This window comes from Coenobita brevimanus, chromosome 94 (genome assembly GCF_032717465.1).
Source record: "Coenobita brevimanus isolate Jiangsu-jjx chromosome 94, ASM3271746v2, whole genome shotgun sequence".
Classification (NCBI taxonomy): Eukaryota; Metazoa; Arthropoda; class Malacostraca; order Decapoda; family Coenobitidae; genus Coenobita; species Coenobita brevimanus.
In genome coordinates, this window is record NC_137047.1 from 23,923,801 (window position 1) to 23,941,223 (window position 17,423).

At 42.9% G+C, this 17,423-nt stretch overlaps 1 protein-coding gene across 1 annotated transcript; it reads left to right on the forward strand.

Moving 5' to 3' along the window:
• The first annotated feature begins 1,934 nt into the window (after positions 1–1,934).
• Positions 1,935–17,174, forward strand: LOC145412862 (uncharacterized). Its single transcript, XM_080282661.1, has 8 exons — positions 1,935–2,119; positions 7,428–7,624; positions 10,992–11,146; positions 13,122–13,308; positions 14,596–14,667; positions 15,097–15,211; positions 15,940–16,031; positions 17,032–17,174. The coding sequence occupies exons 1-8, from the start codon at positions 1,935–1,937 to the stop codon at positions 17,172–17,174; spliced, it is 1,146 nt and encodes a 381-aa protein (XP_080138787.1).
• Positions 17,175–17,423: the final 249 nt, after the last annotated feature.

Sequence of the window (17,423 nt, forward strand, 5' to 3'; positions counted from 1 at the left end):
CGCTGTGCTGCATCTCCTTGTCGCTCGCATCGCATTTACTCTAGTGCCTGCCATTCTGGATTTCATGCGTAAATCCCACCCCTCTACGATGGACACGCAATACTTGTCTAGCTACACACTTTTTATCGATCAAACTCTCTGATGCAAGAGTTATTGATACTTTCACTCCTTAACGTACAAAACTGGCAAATTACGAAACAGTCTTGCTCAGTCTGCTTTTATCTCTATCTATGACCTTCAGCCATTCAAGTGCAAACTTTCCAGGCATCACGAAATGAAAGAATCTTGATCTGGCTTTCTTTTGTTAAATTTTTTGAAAGGGAGAATCTGACAAATTTCCAGCCTCTGGTTCTTTCTTCTTTTTCATGAAAAGTAGTAGTAGTAGTAGTAGTAGTAGTAGTAGCAGTAGTAGTAGCAGTAGTAGTAGCAGCAGTGGTAGTAGTAGTAGTAGTAGCAGTAGTGGTGATGGTGGTGGTTGTGGTGGTAGGGGTAGCAGTAGTAGTAGCAGTAGTAGTAGTAGTAGTAGTAGCAGTAGTAAGTAGTAGTAGTAGTAGTAGCAGTAGTAAGTAGTAGTAGTAGTAGTAGCAGTAGTAAGTAGTAGTAGTAGTAGTAGTAGTAATAATAATAATAATAATAATAATAATAATAATAATAATAATAATAATAACAACACCAACAACAACCGTAGCTACCTAAATAAATGGTCTTACAAGCAGAGTAATGACAGGTGGCTGTCACTGTAATCTAAAGTTCCACTGACAAGCTTTGCATGTAACTCCCTCACTGTGCTTCCTTCACAGAGCAACACCGTGGTGGCTGACAGTGGCCAGCAATTACCTTCTCTCGTCCTATGCAACCGAGCTCTCTTCTCCAGGACCAAGTTAGAGGGTACAGTGTCTTTCCTTGATTTGCTCCCTGTATGTTAGTCTATCTAAGGCCCCAGTCACACTGCAGGCACGACTTATCGCAAACCACCCGCGACCTGCCAGTCGTGGGTGGTTTTGGTGAGGTTTACGATCGGTCTTCATATGTCTCGGTCTAGCCGCAGGCCACCATGGCAACTAAAAACTCGCTGCAAGGTTTTTCGTGCTGCACGAAAAACCTCGCCGCGACCACTGATGTCGTGGCACAAAAGCTGCCCGGTGGGCGGCTGGACGTGTCTGGCAGGCTTACGGGCTATGCCTGGTCGGCGACACCTGATTTTTAAGCGGTGGTTGCCATCCGGACGGAGGCCAGTCGCCGTCCGCTCTGTGCGGTGGCCGTCTGCACTCCGTCAAGGCAACGACTGGACTGCGGTGGCTGCCATCCACAAGCCTCCTGTCTGGGGTGGTGGTTGAAGTCCGGCCGCCGTCCAGCCGGCGATTGGTCGAGCAACAGGTGGTGGGCTGGACTGAGACCAGCCGCCGGCCAATCCGCGGCTGGTGTCGGTCTAGTGGTTGCAGTCTAAACTGCAACAGGATGCGGACCAGCTGCCGTTTGTCGGCGGCCGCCAACGACCGGTCGGCCACCCGTCAGTGTCTTGATCTGTGTGTACCTGGCCTTGGTCGCCGTTTGGCTGCCCAATGGACGGACACTGGATGACCACCGGTAGCTGATCAGTGGCATGACTGCTCGGAGACCTCCGTGGTCGGGGACTGGTTTCGCGATTTTCAGGTTTGCAACAAGTCGTACCTGCAGTGTAACTGGGGCTTATGATGGATTTTATGATGCAACACGCACATCACCTGTGAGAATATGAATCATTAACTAGCAAAGTCTTATAAATTTAAGCTATCATTATGACTTAACGCTAGCAGAGTTACACAACTTCCTATAAATGATTCACAACTTTATTCAGCTTTTAATGACCAGTTAACTAATAAAAATTGAGAATTTATGTCCACCTACTGATCTCATCACACTGTTAAAATATGAGTGTTTTCTGAGGAGCAGAGATGGGCCTGGACGTGGAGCTGTACAACTACCTAATGCTGATGGCTGGCTCCTCTAATTTGGCCAACCGTGCCCTCTTCACCCCCTCTGGCACCGTCACCCTTCAGCATCTCCACCAGCGCCTGCTACAATTCCTCTCTGCTCGCAAGCTAACCCTCTCTGATCTCATCGACGCTGTGTCACTGACGTACGTATGTAGGAATAAAATAGTAAGAATCCCTAGTCTATTTACCCCCCCCCCCTCCCGGTGAACACGTTTGAAAGACTGGAGATCATAGGAAGCACGAAATACTGACAGAGGGAGACAGTTCTAGAGTTGACATGTTGCATAAATGAAGGACTGAGAGTAACGGTTAACTCTTGCATTAGAGAGCTGGACAGAAAAGGGATGAGAGTTTGCTGCTAGACGGGTGCTACGCGCCCGTCGTAGAGGTGGAGGAATGCATGCAGACAGTTCAGACGAGCAGCGACCATTGAAGTAGCGATAGAAAAGAGATAAAGATGCAACAGTGCGGCGAAGAGACAGAGGTTGAAGGGAGTCAGTAAGAGGAGGAGAGTTAATGAGGCAAAAAGCCTTTGCCTCCACCCTATTTAGAAGAGCTGTATATGGGGAGCCTCCCCACACATGAGACTTGTACTCCACACAGGGGAGGATTAAACCCCTGTATAGAGTCAACAATTATGCAGGGGTAAAGAAGGAACGGAGTTGGCTTAGCACACCCAATCTCTTGGAAGCAGATTTTACAAGAGATGTAATATGATCTTTCCAAGATAAGTCCCAAGTAAATGAAACCCCAAGGATGTTCAAGGATGATGCAGGATTAAGCTGAATATTATTATTAAACATTAGTGGGTATACCTGTTGAAGATTTTGTCGGGTTGATAGGTGCAAAAACTGAGTCTTTGATGCATTAAAAACAACCAGATTATTTTTACCCCAGTCAGAGATGCGAGCCAAGTCAGACATTAGGTGTGCCATAGCCTCATCCCTTGTTTGTTGAAGTAACTGTTGAGATGGACGTTGTGGGAATCGAATGGAAAGGTGAAGGGTGGAGTCATCAGCGTATGAATGGATAGGGTTAGATGTACAGCTTAGAATGTCACTGATGAATAAAAGGAAGAAAGTTGGTGATAGGACAGAGCCCTGAGGAACACCACTGTTAATAGATCTAGAAGAATGATGGCCGTCTACAACAGTGGCTATAGAACGACCAGAAAGGAAGCTAGAGATGAAGGCACAAATAGAAGGATAGAAACCGTAAGAGGGCAGTTTGGAAATTAAAGATTTATGCCAGACTCAATCGAAAGCCTTTGAGATGTCAAGTGCAATGACAAAGCTTTCGCCAAAGTCCCGAAAGGAGGATGACCAAGAGTCTGAAAGGTAGGTGAGAAGATCGCCTGTGGAGCGTCCCTGACGGAACCCATACTGACGATCAGAAAGAAGGTTGTGATGGGTAAGATGCTTTAAAATTTTCCTATTAAGAATGGACTCGAAAACTTTTGAGATACAGGATGTTAAAGCAATTGGACGATAGTTAGAGGGTTGAGAATGGTCACCCTTCTTTGGGACTGGCTGAATGAGAGCAAACTTCCAACAAGAAGGAAAGGTACATGTTGACAGACAAAGGCGAAAGAGTATGCCTAGGCAGGATGTAAGCACAGAAGCACAGTTCTTGAGAACAACAAGAGGGACTCTGTCAGGCCCATATGCCTTATTAGTATTGAGGTCTGTGATGGCAGAAAATACATCAGCTGAAGAAATTTTAATGTCAGCCATGAGGAAGTCAGAGGAGGGAAGTGATGGAGGAACAGCACCGGAATCGTCTAAGGTCAAATTGGAGGAGAAAGTCTAAGCGAAGAGATCTGCTTTATCAGTAGAAAAAATAGCTACAGAGCCATCAGAGTAGAAAAGAGGAGGGAAGGATGATGAGGTAAAGTTGTTAGAAAGGTTTTTGGCAAGGTGCTAGAAGGAGCGGGAAGAATTCGAGTTAGAGAGTTGAGAGCATTTAGTACGGATGAAATTATTTTTAGCAGAGTGAAGAACAGACTTAGCACGATTTCGAGCAGAAACGTATAAAAGATGTGATTCAGGGGTGGGTTGGCTCCGGTATCTTTATAGGCCCTCTCCTTGTTGCGGACAACATTAGAACAAGCGTGATTAAACCAAGGCTTTCTTGTGTTAGTCAAAGGATATGAGAAAGGAATGTAGGCTTTCACGCCCGAGAAAATAACCTCCATAATGCACAAGGCACACCCAGATGGCTCCTGGCCATGGAAGCAATAATCATTCCAGGGAAAATCAAAGAAGCACTGCCTGAGGGCCTCCCAATCCGAAGCTCCAAAGTGCCACAGATGACGTTTCTTTGGAGGGTCCGTAGGCTGTACCGGAGCGATAGGACAGGTTAAGGTGATAAGGTTGTGATGGGAGGAGCCCAACGGAGAGAAAAGATTAACATTGTAAGCAGAAGGATTAGTTGTAAGGAAGAGGTCAAGTATGTTGGAGCTCTCTCCAAGGCGGTCAGGGATACGGGTAGGGTGCTGTACTGTACAAGCTGCTCTGGGTCATTAAGGATAGAAAAGGTGTAAGCTTGTTCACCAGGTGGATCAGTGTGTGTGTGTGTGTGTGTGTGTGTGTGTGTGTGTGTGTGTGTGTGTGTGTGTGTGTGTGTGTGTGTGTGTAATGAAACGCCAATATCTATTTCCTTGGCCATTCTCCAACCTTGTCCTCCTCTTTCCCTCTCGCCACGGGTGTAAAGAAACCAGGGATCATGACTACATATGCGGCTTTGTGATTTTCAAGTCAAATATTCATACCGTACTCATTTTAGTAATACCATCTCTCCCCTAAACCTTCCCTTCCTTAGGTTTCAGTGTTAAGTGAGCTACTACTTGACGAGAAGCATGTCATTTACCCTAATATGTCCATTACCTGAAACTGAAATAGGAACCTGGACGTAAAACGGACGATTGAGTGTCATATATGCTGCGGTGCTTTCCTTAGCAGTCATCCTGTATGTATTTGTAACTCTTTGCTATAGTAGCCGCAGCGAGAAATGAACGCTGTGGTGGGGCAGGCGGGATGACCTGGGATTCCCCCATTGTTGCCATATCCACATGTCACCGACCATAGAGGTAGGATGTCACCGACCATCGGCCACCGCTGCAGCCCCGCTCCATGATCCTTACCCTGTGTCTCTGGCTTTCTCTTTCTCTCTCGGTTTCTATATAAACTGGTGTATTTCCGAAACTAATTATGAAATTATTATGACTTTTGTTCCACACCACCACTGAGGTAAAAATCAAGGAGAGTTTTCTGTATAAAGGTTTCCACCCCACCTAAAAGTGGCATATGAGAGGGGAGTGCGGCCTTGCCGATACCTCCGCCTGACCTATAATTATACACTCGCCAGAACTGACCTGCCCTCAGACAAGGGGGGGGAAACCTTTATACAGAAAACTCTCCTTGATTTTTACCTCAGTGGTGGTGTGGAACAAAAGTCATAATAATTTCATAATTAGTTTCGGAAATACACCAGTTTATATAGAAACCGAGAGAGAAAGAGAAAGCCAGAGACACAGGGTAAGGATCATGGAGCGGGGCTGCAGCGGTGGCCGATGGTCGGTGACATCCTACCTCTATGGTCGGTGACATGTGGATATGGCAACAATGGGGGAATCCCAGGTCATCCCGCCTGCCCCACCACAGCGTTCATTTCTCGCTGCGGCTACTATAGTCATGAATTACCAAAACCTGTTACTTATGAAATTCAGATTCTCACGACTTAGTTTTTCCCCGCTCTCCTCTTCCACCTTTCGACTTGGAGGAAATCCCAACAACATTTTGTTTTCCTTACAAGATACGCTGAGGTGTAAGTCCCGACAAAGATAACAGTGAAAAAGGTCAAAAGTTATAAATGTTTACCATACTGTTTCCATTATATTCCCTCACACTGAGTCACGCTCTCTACTTCTACAGGTAAACCAGATAACTATTATGTGTTTGTTAATCTCCGTAATGGAGTTTTTAACTTTGCTTCTTCACTTCTATCACGTACTGTTTATGATATTCTAGCAAATGTCAGACGATTTAATCCACCTTTGGAATGCCAGTTCGCATTGGGGGGGGGGGGTCAGAAACATCCTCCTTTAATCTTCCTAAGCTGAATAAAACAGTCTGTCAGTAGCAAGAACACAATACAAAACGGCACCCCTGACTGACGGGATTGAACTCTGTAAAATTATTAAAAAGGACATTATGTTACAACGATGTGAAAGAGGGAGAGACAGAAAAAAAAAAAATCCTTCGCTACACGTAAGTGGCAATTCTGAACGTAATTACAAGTCTGGATTTTCGTTACCCAGGAATAATAACAAACTCAGCACTGGATGCCTCGTACATGGAATACCTGATTACTGCCAGTCCATGTTCCTGAGCTTCAGTTTAAAAATGTTTTTAAGTCTATAGCACCCAGGCAAGTCGTGTCACGAGGCGGTTGGACTTGCCCCTGTTCAATTTATTTTTCACTTCTTTGGCCAACTTCTACGAGACCCAGGCTGAGGGAATAACGTAAGCACGAGCTAAGGCAAGGAATTAAAGAATTATAATACTTTTCCTGTTGTAACTATGACATATTTTTGGAGGAAGGGCAGGGAAAGTAGAGGGTAACATCAGCCCATGTTTTTTGTTCATCTTGCAATAACAAATCCTATTTGCGTGGACATGGGTGAATCCATCGTAAATATGTTTGCAAATGGTTCCTCAAGCTGCCGCCAAGGGAACCCACACCAGGAATAAGTAAGGGCGAAACGCATGATCAGAAATCCATCACAAATATTGCAGCAAATCACGAGGGAAATGGGCAGCGTTGTAGTATCTCAAGAAACCACTCTTTCAGTAGCCCCACAGTGAATGAGATACATGTGTGGAGTGAAGAAATGCTAGTTTTTTTTTTTCTCCTTACACATTTCTAAGGTGCCAGACGAGAATCTCAAGTGTGTCTATTGCTAACCGTATTTCAAAGCATCTTCATATTTATTCCGAATTTTATTTGACTTGTGTAATGCTAAGAATATAATATTTCAAACAAGTAGTTTTTTTTAACTACAAAACACTCAGCCTTCTGTTGTTTATTTAATTTTAGTTACTCCAACATGCAACTGCGTCAGAACGCGGCACAAATGAGTCCCGTGCGTTATTCTGGTGGCAAAAGTGTCCTGCCTGGACACAAATGGTTCCTCCAACAGACAACTCGAGCATATGTAACCGACCCATTAACGAGACTCTTTTTCGAACAAATGTCCCTTCTGGCCGATGAACTGTTGGTTTGTAGTCTAACCACCGAAGTAAAGCAATATGACCATTGATAACAGTACAACAATTTGCTTGTCACACCAATATAAAAATCTTATTTATGTATATATTTATTTATCTGCCACAGCTTTAAGCAAACTTGCCATAATAAGTACTGTATCTATCATGTTTACCACGTCCTCAGGTGTCAGGATATGGTGGTGCAGTGTAGTGTTGCGGGCAGGCAACTGGGGGCTGAGTACTGCTGTGACCGGTTGGAGGTGGCCCCCACTCTGAGTGGTCGTTGTTACCTGCTGCTGCTAAACCACACGGAAATTCAAGCAGGGCAAGGAGAGTGGGGAGGCATCACGCTCGTTCTCAACACCTCGCATCCAGAGCCTAGTTAGTATATTCAGAGTCTAAAAAATATAATGCCAATTCAGAGGAATTGGTGGGCATGTCTTGCTGCTTGGGAAAAAAAAAAATGTTTGCACTAAAAATACATCTCACCGCAAAATCCTCTAAGATGAGTGAGCGAATGATCCTTCTATTATGAGCTAACGAGTCTCTTGACACTGAGCACATCCACATCACAACTAGAAAAACCCAAGTTTAATCAACTGGGCGATCAAACCATTAACCATATCTTGTTTCTTGCTATTCTAACTCTGCAACAACTGCACTGAAATACATTTACATTGTGTACGCTAATAGCCTTATTCTCACGTCCCAGGTGATTGGTCGATTGTGCAGTTACTAAACTTTTTTTTTTTACACTGATCGTTCACTATAATTATGAATATAACAAATCAATTTCTTAAAAGCACTAGTTAAATGTGTAGTATACTGTGCATAACTCTCAGTTATTTCGGTTATCGTATACTGAATGAATTCCAGTTTCCAGTTGTATCCATTTGTAATACAGTAGTATGTATGTTGTATGTTCTACCAGTAGTCTGTAAGTGTTCTAAGTTCGGCGTACGTGACCTAAATCCCTTACCTAAGGTCTGGCCTACTTAAAATTTTGCTGACAGAGTCTATTCAAGAGGACGCGCCGGCTCCTCCCGCTTAGTGGCGTGGTGGAGGGTGGATATTTTTTTTTTTTTTTTTTAATGTGTCCGACTCTGGGCATAGGCTTCACAGCCTGCTATCAAGGCCCAGCAGTCCTCCTACATATCATACACCTCTACATGTCACCACTTCGGCGCTAACACCCACCGTCCATATTGAATACATGCTAGGGCTGTTTCGTACAGGACTGGTGTATTGGTATTAGCGGGGGTATTTTTACGACATGTCGGCGGGTCTCCTGGTAGATCAGTAAAGCCTGATTTAATGAAATTCAAATCCTTAAACTGTTCCCTGCCCTAGCCGGGATTCGAACCTGGGTCCGTAAGGACTGCAGGCCACCTCTCTACCGATTGGTACAAATGCATAACCGCAAAATCACCCCGGACTTTGGATTCACCTACAAGTGACGAGTGAGGGCCTAACACTTTTTTTTTTTTTTTCGAGTGAGGGCCTAACACAGTCATTAATTAGATTCATCGTTCTGAGGCAAGCTTAAGTATATTTTATTGTCATGTAAAATTTTCCTAAACACGCAAGACACCCGAAGATAAAATAATGTACCCTATTTTCAGTATGTTTTCATCTTGTGGGTACTGTTTTCCTTCTGCCTCTGTATATGGCCTGACGTACATCCTAGTACCACCAGAAGTGTTTATTTCTCATGAACGATCCCTCGTGTCAAAAGATCACCATCCCTTATATATATATATATATATATATATCATCATCATCATCATCAGCCGTATGAGTATCCACTGCAGGACCGGCCTATCCCGACCGAAATCGGGACGATACAGCCAATGTATCTCTACCAAGTGCCTGAGGCTGTCTGGTAGAGACTGTATGTAGGGTGAGAAGTGCTTGCAAGTGTATTGTATATATATATATATATATATATATATATATATATATATATATATGTACACACACACACTCCATGATTTTGTGTTTCCACCTTTTTCTCGGTCTCCTTCCTTCATTCCATCTCCATCACACTCATATACATGTTATATCTTGATTAGCTACTTACTGCAAAGTACATCAAAACAAATTTTTCATATATATTTCAGTTATCTATACTGCTAAATCAGTCCAGATGTACCTTATTTCCAAGATTAAAGATAATCAAAATTCTCACGGGAATGAGGAATGGTCTCCACACAACTGCAGTACACCCCTTCCTCACAGAAGTTAGTAAACTCCGTGGATTCATGTTGCTACATTTCAATAAAATATGTTTATATGATATGACGTATGACCTCCACTAAAACCTTCAACAGGCCCAAACCCCCCAAATAAAATAATAATAATAATTAATAATAATAATAATAATAATAATAATAATAATCTATCTATCTATTGCCAGACGCCTTAAACCAGTCAGAGGCGGTCACAAACAAATGCCTCCATGTCGCTCTGTATCCCGCAATTTCTCTGCCCTTCTCCCAGCTTACACACCCCTCTCTCGTATACCTCTCTGGTCCATCCCTCCATCTCATCATTGGCCTCCCCCTCCCTCTCCCCCTCCATCTCATTCACATATACTCTCCTCGTCAGTCTCTCGCTCTCCATCCTCTCCATATTTTAATAATAATAATAATAATAATAAAAACTATAAAATAAAAAAGAACAATAGCTCCCACAAATTATCCTCATGCCCACAACCACTCCTCTCTCGTGTGTTCACTCTCACTTCCGTCAGTAAACCCATCCACATGGATAGTAAAGAGCCACAGAGACATTAGTATTATATTCATATAAGATTTCCTATTCAAAATACACCGAAGCACCTGTGAGTAGAATACAAACTTCCACTCGATTATGCTGCCAGAACGTTTACCCATTACCTGCTTAAACTCTTTATCATGTACTTTTTATTGAAACACAAATACTTCAAATAGCATGTTACCTTCTTCTCAAAGCTTCTCTGCTAAATTCCTTCAAGAAAATGCTTTTTTCACGTGTCTGCTTGACCGGAAGCTACACTGTTTTTTTAAACGTGTTTTTCCCCTAAGAACACTCCTGTGCCACCAGATAACATAATTTCATCAATCAACAGTGTTTAAATCTGTATTTGTTTTACATCGCTCTTTTACTTAATAATTTTTACGTCATACTCTGTAAAACGTTTCATCAACCTCTTACATGGCGATCATTTCACTGATCAGAGTGGTTAAGAACTAAATCAGTCAGCTGAAAACATGAACACAGACAGTTATTCTCTCGTCTAAATACTCCCCACACAATGCTTCACGACTGTTTAATATGATTTATTAGTCATCAGTTTCGATTTCTCATACTTTCGTGACAATACATGTGTTTGCTGCTGTTGCAGTCTTTCAAAGAAAAGCATATATCTCTTTATTAAGTGACGCTTAAGAATTTTGTGCGGGGAACCAATTTCTTGGGTTCTTTAACCTTGCTTATTCATCACAAACATTGTTTTTCTAAACTTTCAGTACAATATACGTTCTATAACCATATATAAAAGCTTAATATAACATATAGTCCAAACACAGAACCACGTTAAGAACATGTTGGGCAGACTGGCAGTCTACACTTTAGTGTTCTGTGTTTGTCAAACTTCGCCTCCCATTACTGCCTTTTGCAGTTTTTCAACGAGTTGGGTGTATCTGCAGACAAACTAGGACCCTTGGCCAAACCTGTATTGTACTGTACATTCTAACTTTGACTCCAGAGGTGACCGACGGACTGGTTGACCCGACGCAGTGGCTGAGACGCAAGCTGGAGGTGACTCTCATTAATAACATCACCCAGCCCTCCCTGCTGGTGGGCCGCGGCACCTCCGCCCTCCCCAACAGCCTCACCTCCCTCCGCCTCTCGCTCACAGAGGTACTCTCTCTCCTATACCGATAACTGCAGGTGGTTTTTAGGAAATGACTGAAGCAACAAAAATTGATTATCCGGCTTAATGAACCTGGCGCAGTCGATAGTCATAAAACCCTAGACTTCTTCTTTCATCCACCCTCACACCCTAGCCTCTCTCCTCCACCCTCACTCCTCTGTCTCCAGCTTTCCCAACAACTTTCATTCACCCTCCCTCACCTCGTTCCCCCATCCCTCCCTCACTTCTCTCCTCCTCCCTACCTCAGCCGTCACCTCCAATCTCCTTCATCCATATGCTCTCTCCTCCAGCAATTCTCAGTACTTTCTTGTATCCTCCCTGACACATTTTCCTACCTTCCCCTCTAACGCGTCCTCCATAAATTTAAACTTATAACTCACACTGACGATAACCACACCAAACTTTGGTATGTCAGTTGCGCTTTCACAAATAAGTGTAGTTTTGCTCTGCCTGTTACACTTTCGGTGCAGAAACGCTTGAAAAAGAAAAAAAAAAGTGATGGGCGGAGGCAACGAGGCACAGGATTCCATCTAAAGTTCGGATTCTGTTAGTGCAGCAATTATAGTTCTGTGCTTCGTTTAATCTCATCGATCACATGGTTCGTGTAAGTGTGGCCGCACCCGTAAAACAAACCAATAAAATTTTCTGACGATCCAGAAGTAAAATAATTAAGATTCCCACATCCTGAAGTGACTAGTTGACTCTAACTCTTAGCTGACGGGCAATTACGCAAGCTAGAGGAAAACTGTCTTGCTATATTCCGGACAAGAATAAAATGAAGTGTGTGACGTGTGACGATGCCTTAGAGATTACAATAACGTTTGGGTGCGAGACTCTGGTGTTTAGTAAAGCGATAGGTGAAGAGGAACAGCAGTGAACATGGGATTATTGGGGACGTGTGTGGAGTAGGCAGTGTGAATAGGATATGAAATAATGTGTCCGCGAAAGATGTGAAGTAAGAAAGTGCGTTGATAACAGGGTGGATGAGAGTGTACTTTAACTGCCTGATCATATGGATGGAAATTATGTAGGGAGAGTGGCAAAAAATGAGTATATGTGAGTGAGTATGAAGGTGGGACGAGGCGTGGTAGGCCAAGAAGAGATGGGTAGATACTGCGAATGAATGTATGAGAAGCGAAATATGGAAGACGATGAAAATGGGGAAAGTGACAGGAGATCCAGTCTGTTGGGTGAAGTATGAAATGACGAGAATGTGGCACTGGTTTTCTAGAGTCGTAGGATTGACTTTATCTGGCACACACACGCGCGCACACACACACACACACACACACACACACACACACACACACACACGCACGCACGCACGCACGCACGCACGCAAGCACACACACACACACACACACACACACACACACACACACACACACACACACACACACACACACACACACACACACACACACTGCATTATATCTGTCTATATCTGTCACTAACTCACTCACTCAGTCTAGTGTGTGTGTGTGTGTGTGTGTGTGTGTGTGTGTGTGTGTGTGTGTGTGTGTGTGTGTGTGTGTGTGTGTGTGTGTGTGTGTGTGTGTGTGTGTGTGTGGTCTGCATGTAAGGTGGAGGCGGGATTCTGGAGGCTTGAGTGATGATGAATTAATTGCCTGGGCCATTTTGCTGGACATGCGGTTTGTGGTTCGCCCCTCTTTCGTTCTTTCCCCTTGGTTTTGGATCCTACCTCAACCCATCCTAAATTGGGGATAGCTTCTCGTCCTGGTGTGAGACCACCACTTTAGAATAATAAGAAACCATACAAACAACTGACGTACAGAGCAGACACTATGAACCATGAAACGCGTTAAGGGTAGTACAAAATAATGCAAGATAGACACTAGTAACGCTGACTGAGCTGTTCCCTGAAGAAATGAGAATTAAGATGCGTAATCCATGGACCATCCTTTATAATTACGCTAAATATTCTTTGGTGGGTGGGGTCAGGTGAACATGGTGAGGGTGAAGGAGAAGCCTGACTGGATGGAGCCGTCGTGTGTGTGGGCGGGAGACCTAGACCGCCTACACTCCCAGGCCTTCTACCAAAGCGACATTAACTGCATGACGGGCTTCATGAGGCACTGCTCACTCTCTCACTGTGGCTGCGGCATGTACTGGCTGGATAACCTCAATGGTGAGTTCTGCGCTTCCAGAATTACGGTCGATTAAGGTACTCGTATTGCAGAACCATGGATACTGTACACAACATATCCTTGTCTCGCTCCGACACTGATAACGAAGTATCCACTCAAAAACATCCATCTACCCTTGCTATTGCTTCGTTACCATTAAAATCCCTTCAAGGCATTAAAGTAATCTCTCCTTGCTCATTTTCTTATGTGTTTTCAAGATTCAAATTACTATGAACATCTAAAGTACCTCTCTAATGTTTTCAGCCTTACTGTATTGAAACAATGAACGAAAAACTTTACATGTTAAAAGAGTGCTTAGGAGTTATACGCAGTTATACATAGCTACTTCAGTGCATTATCAACATTAAACTGTTAACATTTGCTGAAACTGCGGAACACACACAGGGTCAGTGCTGCCGTGCTCTGTCCTGGACTCCTATAAATGCAGCACCATGATGACGTCGTTTCGCTCCCAGCGTATAGCAGGTAAAGCCTTGTATGAATTGAACAGATTTATGTTAGCGTGTAGATCTACTTCTCCTTTTAAGTCCATAGCACGTTTCGTTTAAGGATTTCTGTGTAAAGTAACTGTTACTTAAGTCCATCAGAAGTGGGTAAAATAATTTCCAATTGACGACATCTTAGTACAGTGATTTTCAATCTTTCTTGTTGTAGGACACACTAAAAAAAAAAAAAAAAAAAAAAATCAAATATTTTACCACAAACTGGAAATAATATAAAAATTACATTATTAGCACAAACGTACCTGATTAGTGAGACACGTGAGACTGATTGGATTTATACGTTTACCGGTATATGTCTCACCGATCCAAGTAAGCAATGCTCGAAATATAACATGATTATAATATATTCAGTATTTTGATGCAATTGTCCATTATTTAGTTTTTCGTGAAGATGGTCCACCAACAGTCCAATATGAGGTTGCTCACATCAACTAGAACGACAATCATTCATAATCATCACCCTAGATTCGGAGAAATAAAGCTTTATAACAGTTTGACTGCACAGATCTACATCATCAACAAATTTTTGCGGGCACACTAAGGATATAATGGCGGGAATCACTAACTTCATGTCTGTCTGATACGTCATGCATTGAAGATTTTTCATGTAATTATCATGTTCTTGGTTCCTTTTTCAATTACAGTATTTTTACTGCAGGTAATTCTATACTTACACACCTCCACACTATTTTTGCAACATAAACTGCACGGAACAGTGTCATGCTTTACTGCATAGTATGATAACGAGTATGTTTGTGTTAGCAGAGCAGATTATGATGGCCCGCACCAGTGGTGGAGGCAACGGCACGTCAGAGATGATGGATTGTTATCAGGAAGGTCAGTGTGATTGGACTATAAGATTAAGTTTAATCAAATACGGCAAATCAGACACCATTTGCACCAGGAGAAATATAACAGTCTTACCAAAGCCATAACAATGATATAATCGACGTCATAATAGTACTCTTTGAGAATTATGCACACATTCGACAAGGCTGTTTATTGGGGAGACAACAGTTTTGGCGCAGGAATTCAAGACAGGCCGAAACTGTTGCATTTCCATAATAAACAATTTTATAAATTTCGGTATAATATATGAACAACTGCCGAGACTGTGATAACATTCATTCATTTTAGTTAGGCAGAGATTTTCACTCTTTTGAAGATGACTGTTATAACTCAGCTTTCGGGATGGAGACTTCAATTTATCGCCTATATAAAATGAACAGAGTATAGTGATTTTTTGGTGGCATGTCTGTCCCTCAGTAAAGCAGCAGTGTCGGCGGGTGTGTGTGGTGCAGAGCTTCGAGGAGGAGGCCTTCATACAGCCCCTCGCCCCAGATCACCGCGTACACCTGCAGAGACGCTTCAATCTTGCTAGGTCAGTGTAGTTTTGTCTCCCACAGACCTTTGTGTCCTGCGAGTCTGCTTGTGTTTCTGTATCTGACTATATCTCTGTCTCTACGTCTGTTTTTCTGTCTATCTTTCCTTCTAGATATCTGTCTGTCTAGTGCCTACCTGCCTCGCACAGCCACCAGATAAGTGTAGTTTTGTCTCCCATCGACCTATGTATCCTACATGTCTGTCCGTGTGTGTATCTGTCTATTTATCTGTCCGTTTGTTATTGTCTAACTGTCCTTCTATCTGTCTATCATAATCTACCTATTTATCTACCTATATATAAGTAAGTCTGTCTTATCTACCTCACTGTCTATTTTATATATCAAACTATCCATTCATCCATGCGACTGTCATTTTATCTATCTATCTACCTATCTATCTCTGTATGTAATCTATCACCTGACGCCGTATTCTGTAAAGGGTGGCCAGGACGAAAAGCCCACTATGCATTTCTCTGCTTATTCAACAACGATGCCTTCTTCCACTGCACACCACGGCCGCTCTAATACATATCGCTCTTGATCCACCTCTTTCCCTCCCATCCCGCTCCATTTCTAGGCAGCCTCTCACACTCTATTCACTCCATTACTCTCCATTCATTCACTCACTCGCCATGCACTTCTTCGTTCCCCATTCACTCTCACACTTCATTCACGTCTTGTGTGTGCGTCAGAAATACGGGTTTAATTCTGCCTTTCCTCCGTGCAGCAGTGACGGTCTGGCTGTGGTCAACGCGTTCTACGACAGCAACATGTACGAGAAGGTGGTCCTCTGGCGCGAGAGTTACGAAGACATTCTTAGTAAGTTTCCGTCATATTACTCGTATCAGTTTACGGTGGCTTAATTATCCAACAAATGGTCTCTAGTCTTTGAATTTAGGGGTCAACTTCATAAAGTTATCACTATCAATAAATCTAAGCTGTCTTCCACTGTGACATCGTCTGAGGTGATTTTTATCGAAGCTCACTAATCATTTTTGGGACTTGCTCCAGCTGAGAAGGAAATTCCACAAAAGAGTGAAGTTCCAATTTTCCCCCTCCTGTGTTGTAGGAGTCAAGAGGTGACCTAATTGATATTAGTGGTAGGAAATGACGTCGTTACATCCCCATGCTAGTACTAAAGTTTGACCATCTCAACTTGACGTATATATCAGTTCTTTTGCAGCACATTATCGACTGTGTATCCTTTCCATAATACTTCTTAGTGACTAAGATCATGTATTATTGCTGAATTTATTACAACTCAGCATTCGAGATGTAAGCTGGTGACTACAGGCTAAGTTAAAGTGGGCAGAGTGCAGAAGTATTCTATTCCTCTGTTCCCTTCCCTTATAATACCCATTTACAACAAAGAATAAATATTTTCAATCATATTCTCCTCTGTCCATGTCAGTAAGACGGTGGAAATTTAGTATTAACTTTGTCACCTTGGAGACTTTCTTTTTGTTTCTGCTTCCTTTATTTTGCTCTGGCTTTGCTGGGTCGGTTTGTTTTACACCGCACTCTTTCCCACCAGTAGACGAGACAGAGTGAAGTTAAATCGCATAAGGGGGCTTCATTGGTGAGTGCATGAGTGTGGCCCATTTAATTGTAAACACTTTTAATGGGTCTCCCTCCGTCAGGTTTTTCTGACTCTCTGAACCCTACTTCACCCCAATCTTAGGTGGGAAAAGAGTTCGAGATAATGATGATGATGATGATGATGATGATGATGATGATGATGATAATGATGATGATGATGATCTTGAATACTGTACTCTATACTTACAAGTATTCTTTAATTCCTTTTAATTTTTCTCAGGCAAACTAGGAGGCACCAGTGGTCTTTTCCTTGGCTGCTCTTTCATCACCATGCTGGAGGTCATCGTCTTCCTCATCTGCTGCTGTCGCATTTCTCTGGCAAAACTGTTACCCCGCAAACACCGCGTCATATCAAACAAATAACTAGAAAGCACTCAGAGAACGCATACCTCAGCCAATGCCATTAAAAAGGATCCAGATCCCCCTCAAAACTTAATCAGTTCATTCTTGGTCCATGATTCACCTTTCCACAAAATTTCATTGAAATTCATAAAGATCTTTGGAGATATTGTGCGGGATACTCCGGATCCGGATCCAAATCCGTCCCCAAATTTATTCATTTCTTCATTGGCCCATGGCCCACCCTTCCATAAAATTTCATCAAAATCCGCC